At 42.9% G+C, this 13,753-nt stretch overlaps 1 protein-coding gene across 2 annotated transcripts in view; it reads right to left on the minus strand.

The window, feature by feature from the left end:
• The window catches only part of RASGEF1A (RasGEF domain family member 1A), a 333,690-nt gene that overhangs the window by 32,625 nt on the left and 287,312 nt on the right, over positions 1 to 13,753 (minus strand). The window contains exons 1-2 of one of the 2 annotated variants that reach the window (XM_001365016.5): positions 8,919 to 9,302; positions 2,360 to 2,542 (exon numbers count right to left, since the gene is read on the minus strand). In XM_001365016.5, the coding sequence (XP_001365053.2) occupies positions 2,360 to 2,542; positions 8,919 to 8,945 (210 nt within the window). In that variant the 5' untranslated portion in view covers positions 8,946 to 9,302. Of the gene's footprint in view, positions 1 to 2,359; positions 2,543 to 8,918; positions 9,303 to 13,753 lie in introns of those variants that run through there. The other variant, XM_007478488.3, reaches the window with a different exon arrangement.

Raw genomic sequence — 13,753 nt, forward strand, 5'->3', positions numbered from 1 at the left:
AGGGTTGTTGTGAGGATCAAATGAGAATATTTCAATAAAACATTTGGTACATTGTCTAGCCCACAGTAGGTATTTTAGAAATAGTAGTTCCCTTTCCTGTAGAGTCTGTGCTAATCTACATTGATGGATGGAGTTTCTGAAATCATATATCTAGGTTTCAGGAATGCGTTTTTTCAGATGTGCATACAGGGTAGTTTAGAAAGAGGAGAGAGGCTAAATGCAGGGAAATCAATTTGTGTGTGGGGATATATATGTTGTGTAAATGAGTGTGTATGTATGTTTTTCAGATTTTTCAGTTGCATTCAAATTTTTTATCTCATTTGGAGTTTTCTTGTCAAAGACACTAGAGTGGTTTGCCATTTTTCTCCAACTCATTTTACAGATGAGGAAACTGAGGCAAACTTGGCTTGGGTTACACAGCTAGTAAGTGAGTGAATCTAGATTTGAACTCAGGCCCTTCTGAATGCAGGCCTGGCGCTCTATCCACCTAGATGCATGCAGATATTGATATGTAATTAGCACTTACATATTTATCCTTTTATACGTATATGCTTTGTCTCTTCAACTACCTAGTATGATCCCTGAGGAAGGGAGTCTGTCTTATGTTTTTGTTTTCATCATAGTACCTAGGACAGTGTCCTAAGCATAAGAGAAGGCCAGCCAAAGTTTGATTAGAGGAAAACAAATTCTACTGTAGGAATCATTTAACAAAAGGCTGATAATTGGTATCAAGAAACTCTCAACTATGTGGGAAAAGAGAGGGGAAGCCAGACTTGTAATGGCAACCAGTGTAGTCACAGAGGGGGAAGGGCAACACAGAAGCCTCAATTACATTCTCTCAATTAGCCTTGATTCTTCCTTCTCCTCTTCAAGGCTACCACTGCTCTTTCCAAATCTGTCTCGAAAGAGACTCAGCAAGAGGCACACATGTGAGGATCACCATCATTAAACTAGTCCCACATCCCCCCAGATTTAAAAGGAAAGAACCCAAAGGACTTGGGGAAAGTCCAATTCATTTCTGTCAAGGGTAGCCATCAAACTCAAGGTCTTTAGGAACCTGGAAGGACTACACAGTGCCATCAGGATTTCCTTTTTGGCAATGGAGGAATAGATATAAGCTGACACTGTGAGGTAAAAGGTGTGTGTGTGTGTGTGAGTGTGTGTGTGTGTGTGTGTGTGTGTGTGTGTACACATGTAGGTAGTATTTTTTTATCCTGGATCTTATAAGTTCCAAAGAAGTCACTATTCCCAGCTAAAAATAATATTAATAATGAAGAAAGAAGAAGTTTCCAGTTCATGTATGAGAAAGGGAGAACTTTAATGCTAGAGGAGATAATCTGGGCATGTGGTTACACACCACCATCACTAGGCTGGCAACAACTTTGTACCTCAATGTTCTCTTTCCATTAAATTCAGTAAGCATTTCTGAGCATCTCCTACTATGTGTTGGACACTGGGCTGGGCTCTGCATCTGTAATTTCACTGTATAGGGGCATCCAGGATGAGGGAGCTCCTTCAACCAATGCAGATCAATACCTTCTCTGAAATAGAATCTTAGGGAGTAACCTGGAGCATTCCATGGGTTAAATGACTTGCCAAGGATCACTAGGGGTGGGACTTGAAGTCAGATCTTTTTGTCTCCAATGCAAGATCTCTACCCACTATGCAATGCTCTCTTGGGAAATAGACATATATACAGAATAGTATAGACACAGGAAGTAGGAAGGAGAATGCTAATAATTGGGGAGAGATGGAGGCAAAGAGAGCCTCCTTTAGGGCTCTAAAAGCTTCTAAGCTCTTGGAGGACAGGTAGAGCCAAAGCGAGTATGTTCATTTTGTTTGGTCACCAGCTACCTCTCGCCAGCATTCTAGGTCAAAAAGCTTCTCTCCTCCTTCCATGGATTGCTTCTGAAGTCAAGAAGGGGCAGCTGTTCTTGGGCTGAGTAGCAGAGCTGCTCCAGTGAGTTCTGGCCCTTCAGGAGGTTTTATGGAAGGTGAACTTGCTTCTGCCTCTCAGGTGGGCTGGCTGAAGGAAAGCTCCAGGTGGTACCAGAATTCTAATGTGAATGGGTCTCTGGGATTCCTGCCCTGGCTAGGAATCAGTTTCACCTTCATCTTAACATGGAGTGTTCCCCAAAGCCATGTCCGTCTCTTTCTAAGTTTTGCCTTATAACAGGATTGAGCAGCACCCTCGTTAATCCCAAGAAGATGCCCAGGTTCTACCTACCTGTATTTTAGGAACAGATGAGTGATTAAACTCAAGCAAAGCTTCAAGCTGGGTTTTGCTAAAGTGACCGGCATGCCAAGTACATAGAAACCCAACCCCTTGTCCCCTGCCCCTGTCCAGCACTCTACTTACATCTGGATAATAATCCACGGTGGGGACTAGGTGCTCAATCAAGGCTTCTAGGGATCCGGAGATCAGATTCCCATCCTGGAAAACGAGGTCTCCACCACTCCGCTCACCCATGTCTGGCTGCACCTGTCCGCTACAACTGGACCCGAGCATACTGGAGAAGATTGGTGTCTGGGGCATAGTTTCCTAGATGGGGGGAGAAGGGGGGAAAGAGGTCATCAGACATCTCAAAGACTCCCTTTATGTGAGCTCCCTCCTCCTCAGGTTGGCTGCATGTGGGCATTGTATAGAAGCTACATATTTGAGTGATCTCAGAAGGGCTAGAGAGGGAAGAAAATATCCATCCACCACCCACCTACAAGATGCCTTTGTGGCTGAAGTGAAATCCCAGTTCTCGTTCTCTCTCTCTCTCTCTCTCTCTCTCTCTCTCTCTCTCTCTCTCTCTCTCTCTCTCTCTCTCTGTCTCTGTCTCTCTGTTTCTCTCTCTCTCTGTGTCTCTCTCTCTCTTTCTCTTGGAACTGCTAGGCTCTCCTTTTCTCCTTTCACATTTTAAACAATTGGTAAATTTCTTACCTCCCCAGGATTTTTTTAAAGCTAAAAACCCCACAGTCTGGGACTTCAGTGCCTTTGAAATCTGCAGATTGACCGTGCAAGCAGCGCCATGGGAGAGATCGCTGGCCTCTGCTGTTTATTGTGCAAGTGATAACTGCCACTCTTTGAGCACAAGACCAGATGTAGACAGAATGTGCCCCTATCTGTCACGCCTGAGAGGGAGGGCTAATCCCAGGGGGAGGGGGGCAGGTCAAGTTCATGTCTGTGGTTTATTTTCCTTTGAAAAGCCCAACAGAAAGAAACCCTAGCAAGCTTCCTTGGGTCGGATTTTCCTGGAAAGCTACTAGTGCATTTCCTCTTAATGGAACCCACTGAGTACACCCTGTTTGTGTTCAGTTGGGGAACTCTTGGTAGGCCAATGTGATCAGAAAACTAGAAGTCCCTACTCAAACAGGCAACACAGGGCCAGGGTTCAAGGAGGACCTTCATGTAATTGCAAAATTGAAAGGGACCTCCAAGGCCGTTGAGTCCAAGAAGAATCCCCTTTACATGATCTCTGACAAGTGGTCATTTGGCCTTTGGTGAGAAAGAGGCAGCTGATTCTAATGTTTATCATTAAAAAAGACTCCTTTCATCAAATTGAAATTTACCCTTCTTTGCTTCCATAGAAACGCAGAAAGGGGAAGATGGTAGGCTCAGAGTCACATGCTAGGCTGGGTCAGAGGGGGATGAAAACTTGGGCATTCTTATTTCACCAGCACGTGCCCAGCCCCTGCCTCCAATCCCGCCTCTGTATGTGAGCATAAATATAGCATTCTAAATATGGCATTTATGGAATAGACAATAGATCCATTCACTACCACACTCTGCCTCCTTTGCTCTCCTTTCCAGTATGTGGGGATGCTTGCCATCCTCATCCTGCCCTTCCCCTTCCTTTTGCCCCATTTCTCAGAGGAAAGAGTGGAGGTATTCTTTTTTTTCCAAGTTAAAAGGGGCAACCTGGCTGGCTAAATTGAGCTGTCCACAGCCCTAAGCTGAGCTGGTGTTTCAGCTTTGCTTGCCCTGGTGGGCTCTTCTCCAGTTAAGACTCCAGGGTAAGTGAAGAGCAGAAAACTGAAAACAAAGTGGGCTCTAAATTTCACTGGCACCACCGTCTAGGCTGGGATTTCAGCAATGTACTTGGGTTCCATCTTCCTTCAAGGCTCCCCCCCCCCATCTTCTCCAACCCCCTCTTCTAGACCATGTTGTTTCCTTGACTCAATTCATGAAGTTCACTATCCAGGAGATTCAGAATTGTTGGAGCAAATGAGAGGATTCTACTAGTAATGGGTCAGAACTCATTACATATTTGAAGATCCCATAGTCTCGTCTATTCCTTTAAGCTGCCCCATGAGAATATACATATTTACTTTGCCCCATGTGATCTAAAAAAAATGGAGTTCAGTCCTTGGACCCGAACAGCAAAACCATCAAAACTGAAACTTAACTGCCAAACCAAGTGTTGTTTCCTCAAAATCCTTAATATAAAATGTATTCAAGGGATGATAGGGCACCGGAAACTGGGAGAACCAACTACCAAGCTTTCTTATTGACCTCCTCAGGGATCTTAATGAGTCTGTGCCATATTATTTTTTCCATCTGCCTATGCATGAAATAAATAATTTCTACCTGTGCCTTGGGAATCTGTCAACCAACAATTATTAAAGTAGGTGATCAAGGAAAAAGGAAATGAACTTTTATGTTTTAAAATATTTTAGTAGCTCCCTTTGTGGTGGCAAAGAACTGGAAATCCAGAGGATACCCTTCAATTGGGGAATGGCTAGACAAGTTGTGGCATGTGATTGTGATGGAATACTATTGCACCCTAAGAAATTATGAACAGGTTAATTAAAAAAACATGGAAAGGCCTACAGGAAATATTGAAGAGTGAAAAGAGCAGAATCAAGAGAACATTATATTCAGCAACGGAAATACTTTTTGAAGAACGACTTGTGTATATCCACCCGCAGAGAAAGAAATGATAAACAGAAATAAGCAAGACATAGTTTTATATATACATATAGCTTTTTGTCAAATGATGCCTTCTCTAAGAAGAAGGGAGAGAGTTACCCGAGTATTAAATGTAAGAAACAAACAAACAAACAAATAAATCAATATTTTTAAAATTTTCTTACTATATGCCAGCCACTGGGTCAAGCTCAGTGACAAAATTTGGACAAGCCTTTTAAGATCAAGGAGATTACATTTGAACCAGGAAGACAACAAGCACAAATACAGGTTCATGCAAAACAAATATGAAGTCAGAGGAGAAGGCACTTCCTATTAGTAGCTGGAGCTACCAGGAAGGACCTTAAATAGAAGGATGGATAGGGTAAGGGAGTGTACAATTGATTCCATTCCAGTTATAGGGAACAACAAAAGCATGGAGTCAGGATGGTATGGAATGAATCCAGAAGGCAGCAAGCAATTCAGTTTGCCAGAGCTTGAGTTACTCTAAGTAACACAGACACTGTCCATTTCTTGGTAGCTTTTCTCTGGCTATCTTGGAAGACATCAGCCAGTCAGTGATTTCCTCAGCATGATATGGGAATCCTTCCACCAATCCAGCCCTGGGTTATTCCTCCTTATGCACCCGCAGGCAATTCCACTGGAGTGATTTGCCCATGGCCACAAGACAGATAGAGAGCAGAAGTGGGATGGATACAGACTCCAGGTCTTCTTGCTGCCAAGTCTAGGGCTTCATTCAGTGTACCAGCCCTCTACATAGGCTAAGGTCCTCTTTAAACCTCATTAGACAATTATTTTATCCAACAGTTAGTTGTTGATTACCTACTATGTGGTTAGCACAGTGACACCTAAAGTGTTGTTGTCCTTTTCTTTCTGACTCCCTTGATGGGTGTAACTTTTCACCCCTACTGATTGTAAATGTTGGATTCTAAAGAGCTTATAAACAACTATATGTCTCCTGCCAACTAAGAGCTTAAAGGTGTGGTAGGACTGTAAATGTTGGGGGGGGAAAAAACTCCCAACAGATTAGGCACACCATCAGGATCTGAGTCTGAGCCTTCTGCTAGCCCTGTCCCTCTGCCTGGAAAAACAATGAAAGTGTTCAGAGCTGTCAATATTTTTATTGGTCATCGGAGAATGAATATTCTCTCTGCCCACACTTATTCCTGTTCCCATTCCAGTCCTACCTGCTTCTAGGGTAACCAGATTCAGAAAAGGCAGAAACTGGTTGGTGGTGGAACCCGACTGTTGTGTCTCCCCAACCCTGGCCCTGGGGAGAGTTCCGCAGAAATGAAAGATAAAATGGAGTATTGTAGACTCCATTTATTTGTGGGCTAGAGGGGGCATGGTTCTTTTTCAAAGTTTCTTAAGTGTGATCTTCCCCCTGATTGGTCAAAAATATGAGGAAACCACACAAAAATAAATACATGTGGGTGTTTTAAGGTTCACCTTCCACAGAAGTTTCAATCAACATTAAACATTAAATTAATTTAAATTAAATTAATTTAAATGTTTAAAAAATCAATATTAAAAGTATGAAATTCACCATTTAAAAACACAACTATGATAATAGCAACCACCCATGTGAAAATTCCCCAAGATAATGGCTGGGGGTTTTTATTTTTCTTCCTATTTTTTTTTAAAACAAGAATGGATGGGTCAGAGCAATCTAAGCAGCATACTAGAAGGTCTGAAAGCTACCTTGTGAGTCCCCCCCCCCCATTTAGAAAGATGAGGATAATCTGTTCCTCTGTGCTTCTTGGTCAGTGTACACACACATTAGCCCAGTCATGCTCTGATCAGGAAAACTCAGATCAAAAGGGCACAACTACATAGGAAATAGGGAGTCAATGCCAAGGCCATGAAATACAAATTAAAGGATTCTCCTGTCCAATCCCCCTAAACACCTGCCTCAACAGCTTCATGGGAGTAGGAAGAGGGGAAAGAACAAATGCTTTCAGATCTCCTGGCATCTAGACCTCCCCTAAAGCAAAGAGATGGATGTAAATCCATGGACATGGGTACAGGGGCATCAGCTGACGGTTCTCCTCTTTGTCACCATGCAGAGCAGGTAAGTACTAATATCTTCACCTTTAGAGAACTTCTTTCTCAGCCTGCTTTTACTCAAAGACAACATGACTAAGAAGTCTTTCAGAGTAAAATAAAAATGCACAGAATGTGGCAAATGCCACCTAATGATGTGGAATGTGAGCAGGAAATAGAATAAAAGAGCTAAGTACTTCCTTGTTGTATTAACACAGGTGTGTCTGTCTCCATGGGCCACGTGTGGCATTAGGTCCACTGTTAGGACAGGAGACCTAGACACATACTCCTTGACTCTTGAGTAATTGTGCTGTAATTAGGGCTCACACGGTCATTAATCCAAATCCACCACCACATTGTAGGCTAACCCAATGTTTCATGATCAGCCCTGACAGGAAATGAATGAGTGCTAATGGTGCAGTCAAGGCTAATGAAGTCCAGTCCAAGGCTACCCAGATATTACTGGGTAATAACCCAGCTTCCTGGAAATTTTAAACAGAACAACTTAGGCATTTGCTCTGGCTGGAATCTGGAAGGAGGAGCAACAAAGTGGAGGGTGAGAGGAGGTGGAAGAGTCTGTGCCTGTCTCTCAATCCTGCAGGTCCCAGGGGTCCCAGTCAACTAGGAGTTAGAAGCCCCTAGGGTTTACTGAGCATGGGGCTTCCCAGAGAAAACGCAAAACACAAATAACACTGTCAACATACTAATGTGACTCTGGTGACTATATTCTTGGAAGCAAACAAACAAAAACTCTTCTCTCCCAGCCCAGAGAATACTGCATCTGTTACTATAAACGGTGGCTTTCTAGGGCATACACTGCCTATTTCATCACTCCTGTCCCCTTTCCTACTTAACTCCTTGCTCACTGGTAGATTTTCCCTCCTCCAAACCAGCCACCAAAAAGGAGTCCTTTCTGGATTCATGGAAAAAAAAGGTTCATTTTCATGGTTACCTTTTACTTAAGTGTATACTTCTATTTGCTTCATCCCCAAGTAAAGAGACATGTAAATGAACACACTTGAATTTAACCAGATCTGCCCAAGATTAGGATTTCTTAATCTTTTTTTGTGTCATATGCTCCTTTGGCAGTCTATGAATCCCAAGCCTTGGAAATCCTTCTCAGAATCAGATTTTTAAAATGCATAAAATAAAATACTGTACATAGGATCACAAAGGAAAACTACAATGAAATATGGTTATCAAAATATATACACATATTTTAAATCAAGAACCTAAGCATCCCTGCCTGGGATTGAATAAATTCCCTCTGTCCCAAACACTGAATAGAGCAGGATTCTCTCTCCCCACTAACTTCAGATTCTCCCTCATTCTGTTCAGACCAGCTGCTCTGGCTGACCTCCTGAGCTCCCAGCACCCCAACAGGTCCATCTGACCAGGAAATAAAAGCTCTGTCCACCTGTAACACTCCTTCTTGACCCAGGCTGATTCTCCTGGACTGAGGGCAGCAGACTATTGGATAGAATGCTGGATTTGGATTCCAGGGGTTCACTCTTGAAACAGTATTACCTATAACCATGGCTAATTCACTCAGCCGCTTGCATTTTCCAGATGAGAAAACCGAGGGTCAGAGTATCACAGTAGTTGGCCTCCAAGGTTCCCTCCCTTCCAACCCTAATTCTAGGATCCTAGGATTCTCTAAGCAGGCAGAGCAAAAAGGGCAACATCTTCAAATGTCAAAGAAGCAGGTGTGCCTTTGAGCCAAGGTCTTTTTCAGGAAAATTCTGCCTCTTACTGCTTCATTCTCTCCCTGACCAAACACCAGGGGAAATCCATCCTGAGCTGTGCGTAGATTTTTAGAAAGATCAGAAGGATCTCTGGCTGCCCCCATCTTTTTGTTTTCCTTGGGAGGCTTCCACACCTAGAGTGTGCCTTTAGCCAAAACCCCAGCCCCCTTAACTTAGACTCAGTGCCTAGTGCCCCAAAGGAGAAGAAAACTTACCCTCATTGTCTTCTGCAGTATGTACATAAAAGCCTGGGATCAGGCAGCAAGAAACTCTGAGTGGCGATGGGGGACAAAGAGGGAGCTAGCTTTAGGCTGTCAGCAAAGTGTTCCCCCAGCTCCAGCTGGCCAGAATCTTCCCCTCATTCCATCCCAACCCAGGTTCTTTCTCCTTGTTTGTTGTGATGGTTCTTCTGCCTTTCCTTCTGCTTGTCTGCCTGCCTTCTCTGCTTCCCGCCAGCTCGGCTCTGAAGTGCCCCAGGCTCTTTAGGCTAGAGAACAGAGAGCCCGAAGCTGACGTCAGGTCCTGCCCAGGCCTGTGGTTGGCTGAGGGGAGGGCTGCCTGATTCAAAAGCAGCCCTAGCAGAGCTCTGTGGGGTCCGTGGGCTGCAGGCACATGCCTCCGCTTGGTGGGGATGCTGCTGCTGATAATGATGCTGGGGGAGGGAAGCTGGGGGAGCCCAGATTTTCTCTCCCCTTTTTGGCAACCGGAACCTGTGCATCAGGTTAGGCAGCTCCCATGAGCCTCCCCTCGCCCCATCCCCTTAAAGAATAAAGGACATTTCCACTTTCCTTATATGGCTCAAGAACCATCATCAGGAAAAGTGGGGGGGGGGAGGAGATAGAGAGGGGGGAGAGAGAGAGAGAGAGAGAGAGAGAGAGAGAGAGAGAGAGAGAGAGAGAGAGAGAGAGAGAGAGAGAGAGAGAGAGAGAGAGAGAGAGAGAGAGAGAGAGAGAGAGAGAGAGAGAGAGAGAGAGAGAGAGAGAGAGAGAGAGAGAGAGAGAGAGAGCGCTTTCTGTGCTTTGATCTAGGGCTGTCTATGGTAAAGAAAACCCCAGGACTTGTAGTCCTGGGATAAGATGAATTCCCCACAACTGTACCTAGGAACCTTGAGCCTAAAGGTTGCCTCAGGCTTGTCCAAAGCTGGAGGGAAATTTCCATTTCACATCCTCTTGTTTCCTTCAGATCTTATGGCCCAAATAGCATTTTGAATTTAATGGAGAGTCCAGGCTTCATCCCTCCATCCCCAATTTCTCCATGCCAGACTCTCTCCATTAAGGAGAAAGGATTCTTATCCTTTTTTTCCTGCCTCTCCTCACCTTGAGAGTGTTTTCTAGTAGGCATACTCACCCCTTCCTTCTGCCAGTATCTCAAAATGTCATCCTTCACTGAACCAAGTCCAAGTGCACCCACAGCTTGGCTCAAGCCCCACCTCCTCCCTCAACACATTTCTGCTTCTCTAGAGTGTATCCGTCCTTACCTCTCCCTCAGATGTTTCTAGTCCAGAGGAAATAAAGGCTAGGGAAAGCTTTTCCTCTTCTAGAGCAGAGGGACCATGGAGGAACAAGGGAAACCCTTCACAAGGAACCTGTGAGCCTCAAGACTTCCGTTCTTATTCCTCAGAAAGAGTGCTCTTATCTGCCTTCCTTGCCTTCCAGGTGGTTTACTGCATTGCCTCTGCTCTGTACAAAGGTTACCCTAACTTTGATACCAACATCAGACCAGACACTGAAGCCACTGGTATCTTTCATACTATAGCTGGACTCTAGGAGGAGTGAGCCCAGTTCTTTGCACTAAATACATAGGTAGTATGTTCCCTGCAGCCAAACATCTGACACATTCCCTCCCCACCCACGCCTCTAAGTAATATTGTTTTTTACTCTCATTATCTCATCCCCAGGCCTTTTGGAGCCTGATGTAACCTCCCCCACTCCTGACTCAGTAACCACAGCCAGTACACCTTTCATTTACTTCAATTTAACAAACACTTAATAAGCACCTACATATAGTAGTGTGCAAGGTGAACGAGAGCTTCTGTAGTAGATAGAAAGAAAGCTGGATTTGGATTTGAAATGACCTGAGTCCCAGTGTGCCCTCTGACACAGATTATCTGTGCAAGCCTGGGGAGTGTCACTTACATTTTCAGTGCCTCAATAACTGTCAAAATATAAGAAGAAAAGCTACCCATCTGCTTTGCTAGAGGGAGATTCCTCACCAGGAATTTCCTACATGGATGAAATTACAAAAAGTATAAGGCATCCTGCTTCCCCATAAGCTAGGGATAAAAAAGGAAATATTCATTCCCTCATGGAGCCTGTAATCTATTGTAATCTACTGTAATACAACCAAAGGTGGGCTAAAGGAAGCAGGAACCAAAGCAGGAGAGTTGATCATTAGATTTTCTATATGCTGTTTTACATCTTGGATATCCCCAAAAGTTCCAAAAGAAGGCTTGCTTTATTGTTTATTTGGATATGAAGATATAAGAAAGCGATGAAGAAAATGCAATGTAGAGAAAATTTCTTCAGAGAAGCAGTTGTTACACATTTACAATATACTCCTGGTTATTATACATGTATGTATTATACATACATACATATATAAAATGAAGTAGAATAGCATAAAGAAAGACATTAAAATTTATGGAAGGAGAAAACACATTTTAGTTGATGACAGGCAAAGGGTGATTAGGGAAAGCTTCATGGAAGAAGGTGGCACTTGAGCTCAGCTTTGAAAGGAGACTTCAAAAGGCATGGATGAAAAGGAAATATATCCTAGTAATAGGGGAATGATTTGTATAAATGTATGAGAAGCTGGGATGAAGTCAGAGAATAAGAACATAGATTTAGAGCTGGAAGGAAGTGAAGAGACCATTCAAGTTATCCTAGAATTTTACAGATAAGGAAAATGAGGGACAGAAGCAGTTAAATTACTTTCCTAGGATATATCTATAGATGCTAAAGTCAGGAAGACCATCATTAAATCCTGCTTCAAAGTTTAGTACACTATCCATTATACCACCCAGTTTGGCTCATTTGTAAAATGTGTGAAATAAACCTAGGAAAGTGGAACAATAAGATTATAGATCTGGAGCTGGAAAGGATCTCAGAGGCAATCTAGTTCAACTCCCTCCTTTTGCAGATAAAGAAAATGAAGCCAAGGGAAGATAAGTGATTTAACTAAGGCCATACAGGTATTAATCATCAGAGGTGGGGTTTGAATAACCCAGGTCTTCTGTCTCCAGAGCCAGCAATTTTTCCACCCTGTGCTCTGGTTAGATATGGAAGGAGCTTTAGATCTTTAGCACTGGATCCCCACGGCATACTACTTCTCATATCATAGAATTCAGTGTTAGATAACAACTAATCCAACCACTTTTTACAGAAAAGGAAACAGAGACCCAGAGCAGTTAAATCCTGATCAAAATTACTCCAAAAATGGGGATCATAACCCACTCATTCCTATACAACTTGTAGGACTCTGTCCATTGTCCTTCAATAAGTTCTCCATAAAGAATCCTCCAATGTTACTGACTTGGTGAAGTGATCAATGGAATACTCCATTTTTCCACCTGTCATTCTTCACCCTTTCCAAATGACCAGCCAGTGGTTTTTGATTATCCATTTCCTCACTAGTCTTCTAATTTTGCCTTCAGAAGCTCCTTATAGGTTATAGATTGTAGTCTGTTCAGAGCCACTATGCCCAAAGTCTTCTTTGCCCTCTGTGTGATATTCATTTTTGAGTCTTTAGTGATGGTTGTATTTCTTGTCTCACTGGCACACAAGTCACACATCTAATGAATAGGATAGACCTTATAGTTAACAGGGACTTAAGGCCAGAGAACTGGCAAAGTATTGTTTCAAATCTGCTGGTATGCTTTATTTGTTTAAACCTAATTACCTCCCTCTGTTCTATCTTCTTCCCACTGATAATTGAGTTTCTGCTTCAACTTTCTCTTTGAATATGGCTAAGTGGCTTCTGTTTGTATAAGGGCTTGGCAGAAACATGCTAATTGCCCATCAAAGGTAACTGAACAAAGTAGTCATATCAGGAAAAAAGGCAGGAAGCCTTCTTTAAATCAGTAAATATAAGGCTTCACTCAGAGCCCCTACAACATGAATGCCAGCCCTAATAGGTATGCCAAACAAGCTTGTTGGCCTTGAATTAGTCACAAGAGCTATTAACAGGAATGACAAAGGATTGACATTGCTGGTGTGTCTGGAATGCAACAAGAGATTTTATAGTGATCTGATGAAAGTGATGAAAGCAAAAACATTTATGTTTTTGCCAGAGGGAAGAAAGAGCTATGTAAGAACAAAGTCAAGTTGGTCTCTCTCAGAGCAGAAAAGGTGAGAGGGCAGAAGGCATTTCTACCCACTTTCCAGGTTCTTAAAGAGAATGGCATATTCCTTAAAAAAAAAAAAAGGAAGTTTCCAACCCCTCCCCCCCTTGCAAAAAAAAGAATGGACATGGACATTCTCAGTGGATAGAACACCAGACCTGCAGACTGGAGGTCCCGAGTTCAAATCTATTTTCAGACACTTCCTAGCTATGTGACCCTGGGGAAGTCACTTAACACCCAGCTGCCTAGTTCTTACTGCTCTTCTACCTTAGAACTGGTGATACTTAGTATTAATTCCAAGATATAAGGCAATGGTTTAAAAACAAACAAATGATGGTCTTTCTCTTAAGAGGCAATAATGAAGAAAAAGAATCTAAAGAGGAATTCTGCTCCAAATTATGGAATCAAAGATTTAGAGATGGGAGAAATCCTGAATATCCTTTATGTCATAACTCCACAACCCCAATCTCATCCTCATATTACAGATTAGAAACCTGAGGCCTAGAGATTTTAATTACCCTCTCCGAGAATATATAGAAAATAAGTAGAAAAATAGGATTCAAAACCAGATCCCTGACTCTCAATCTAGCATTATTTCCACTGTACCATACTGCCTTTTATGGTGGAAAGTAGAGGAAATGTGACTCAGTGAAGGAAAAGAAGAAGAAGAAATACTTGGAGGCTCTCTTCTGTGCTGCCTAATTGTCCCTG

This window comes from Monodelphis domestica, chromosome 1, assembly GCF_027887165.1.
Source record: "Monodelphis domestica isolate mMonDom1 chromosome 1, mMonDom1.pri, whole genome shotgun sequence".
Lineage (NCBI taxonomy): Eukaryota > Metazoa > Chordata > Mammalia > Didelphimorphia > Didelphidae > Monodelphis > Monodelphis domestica.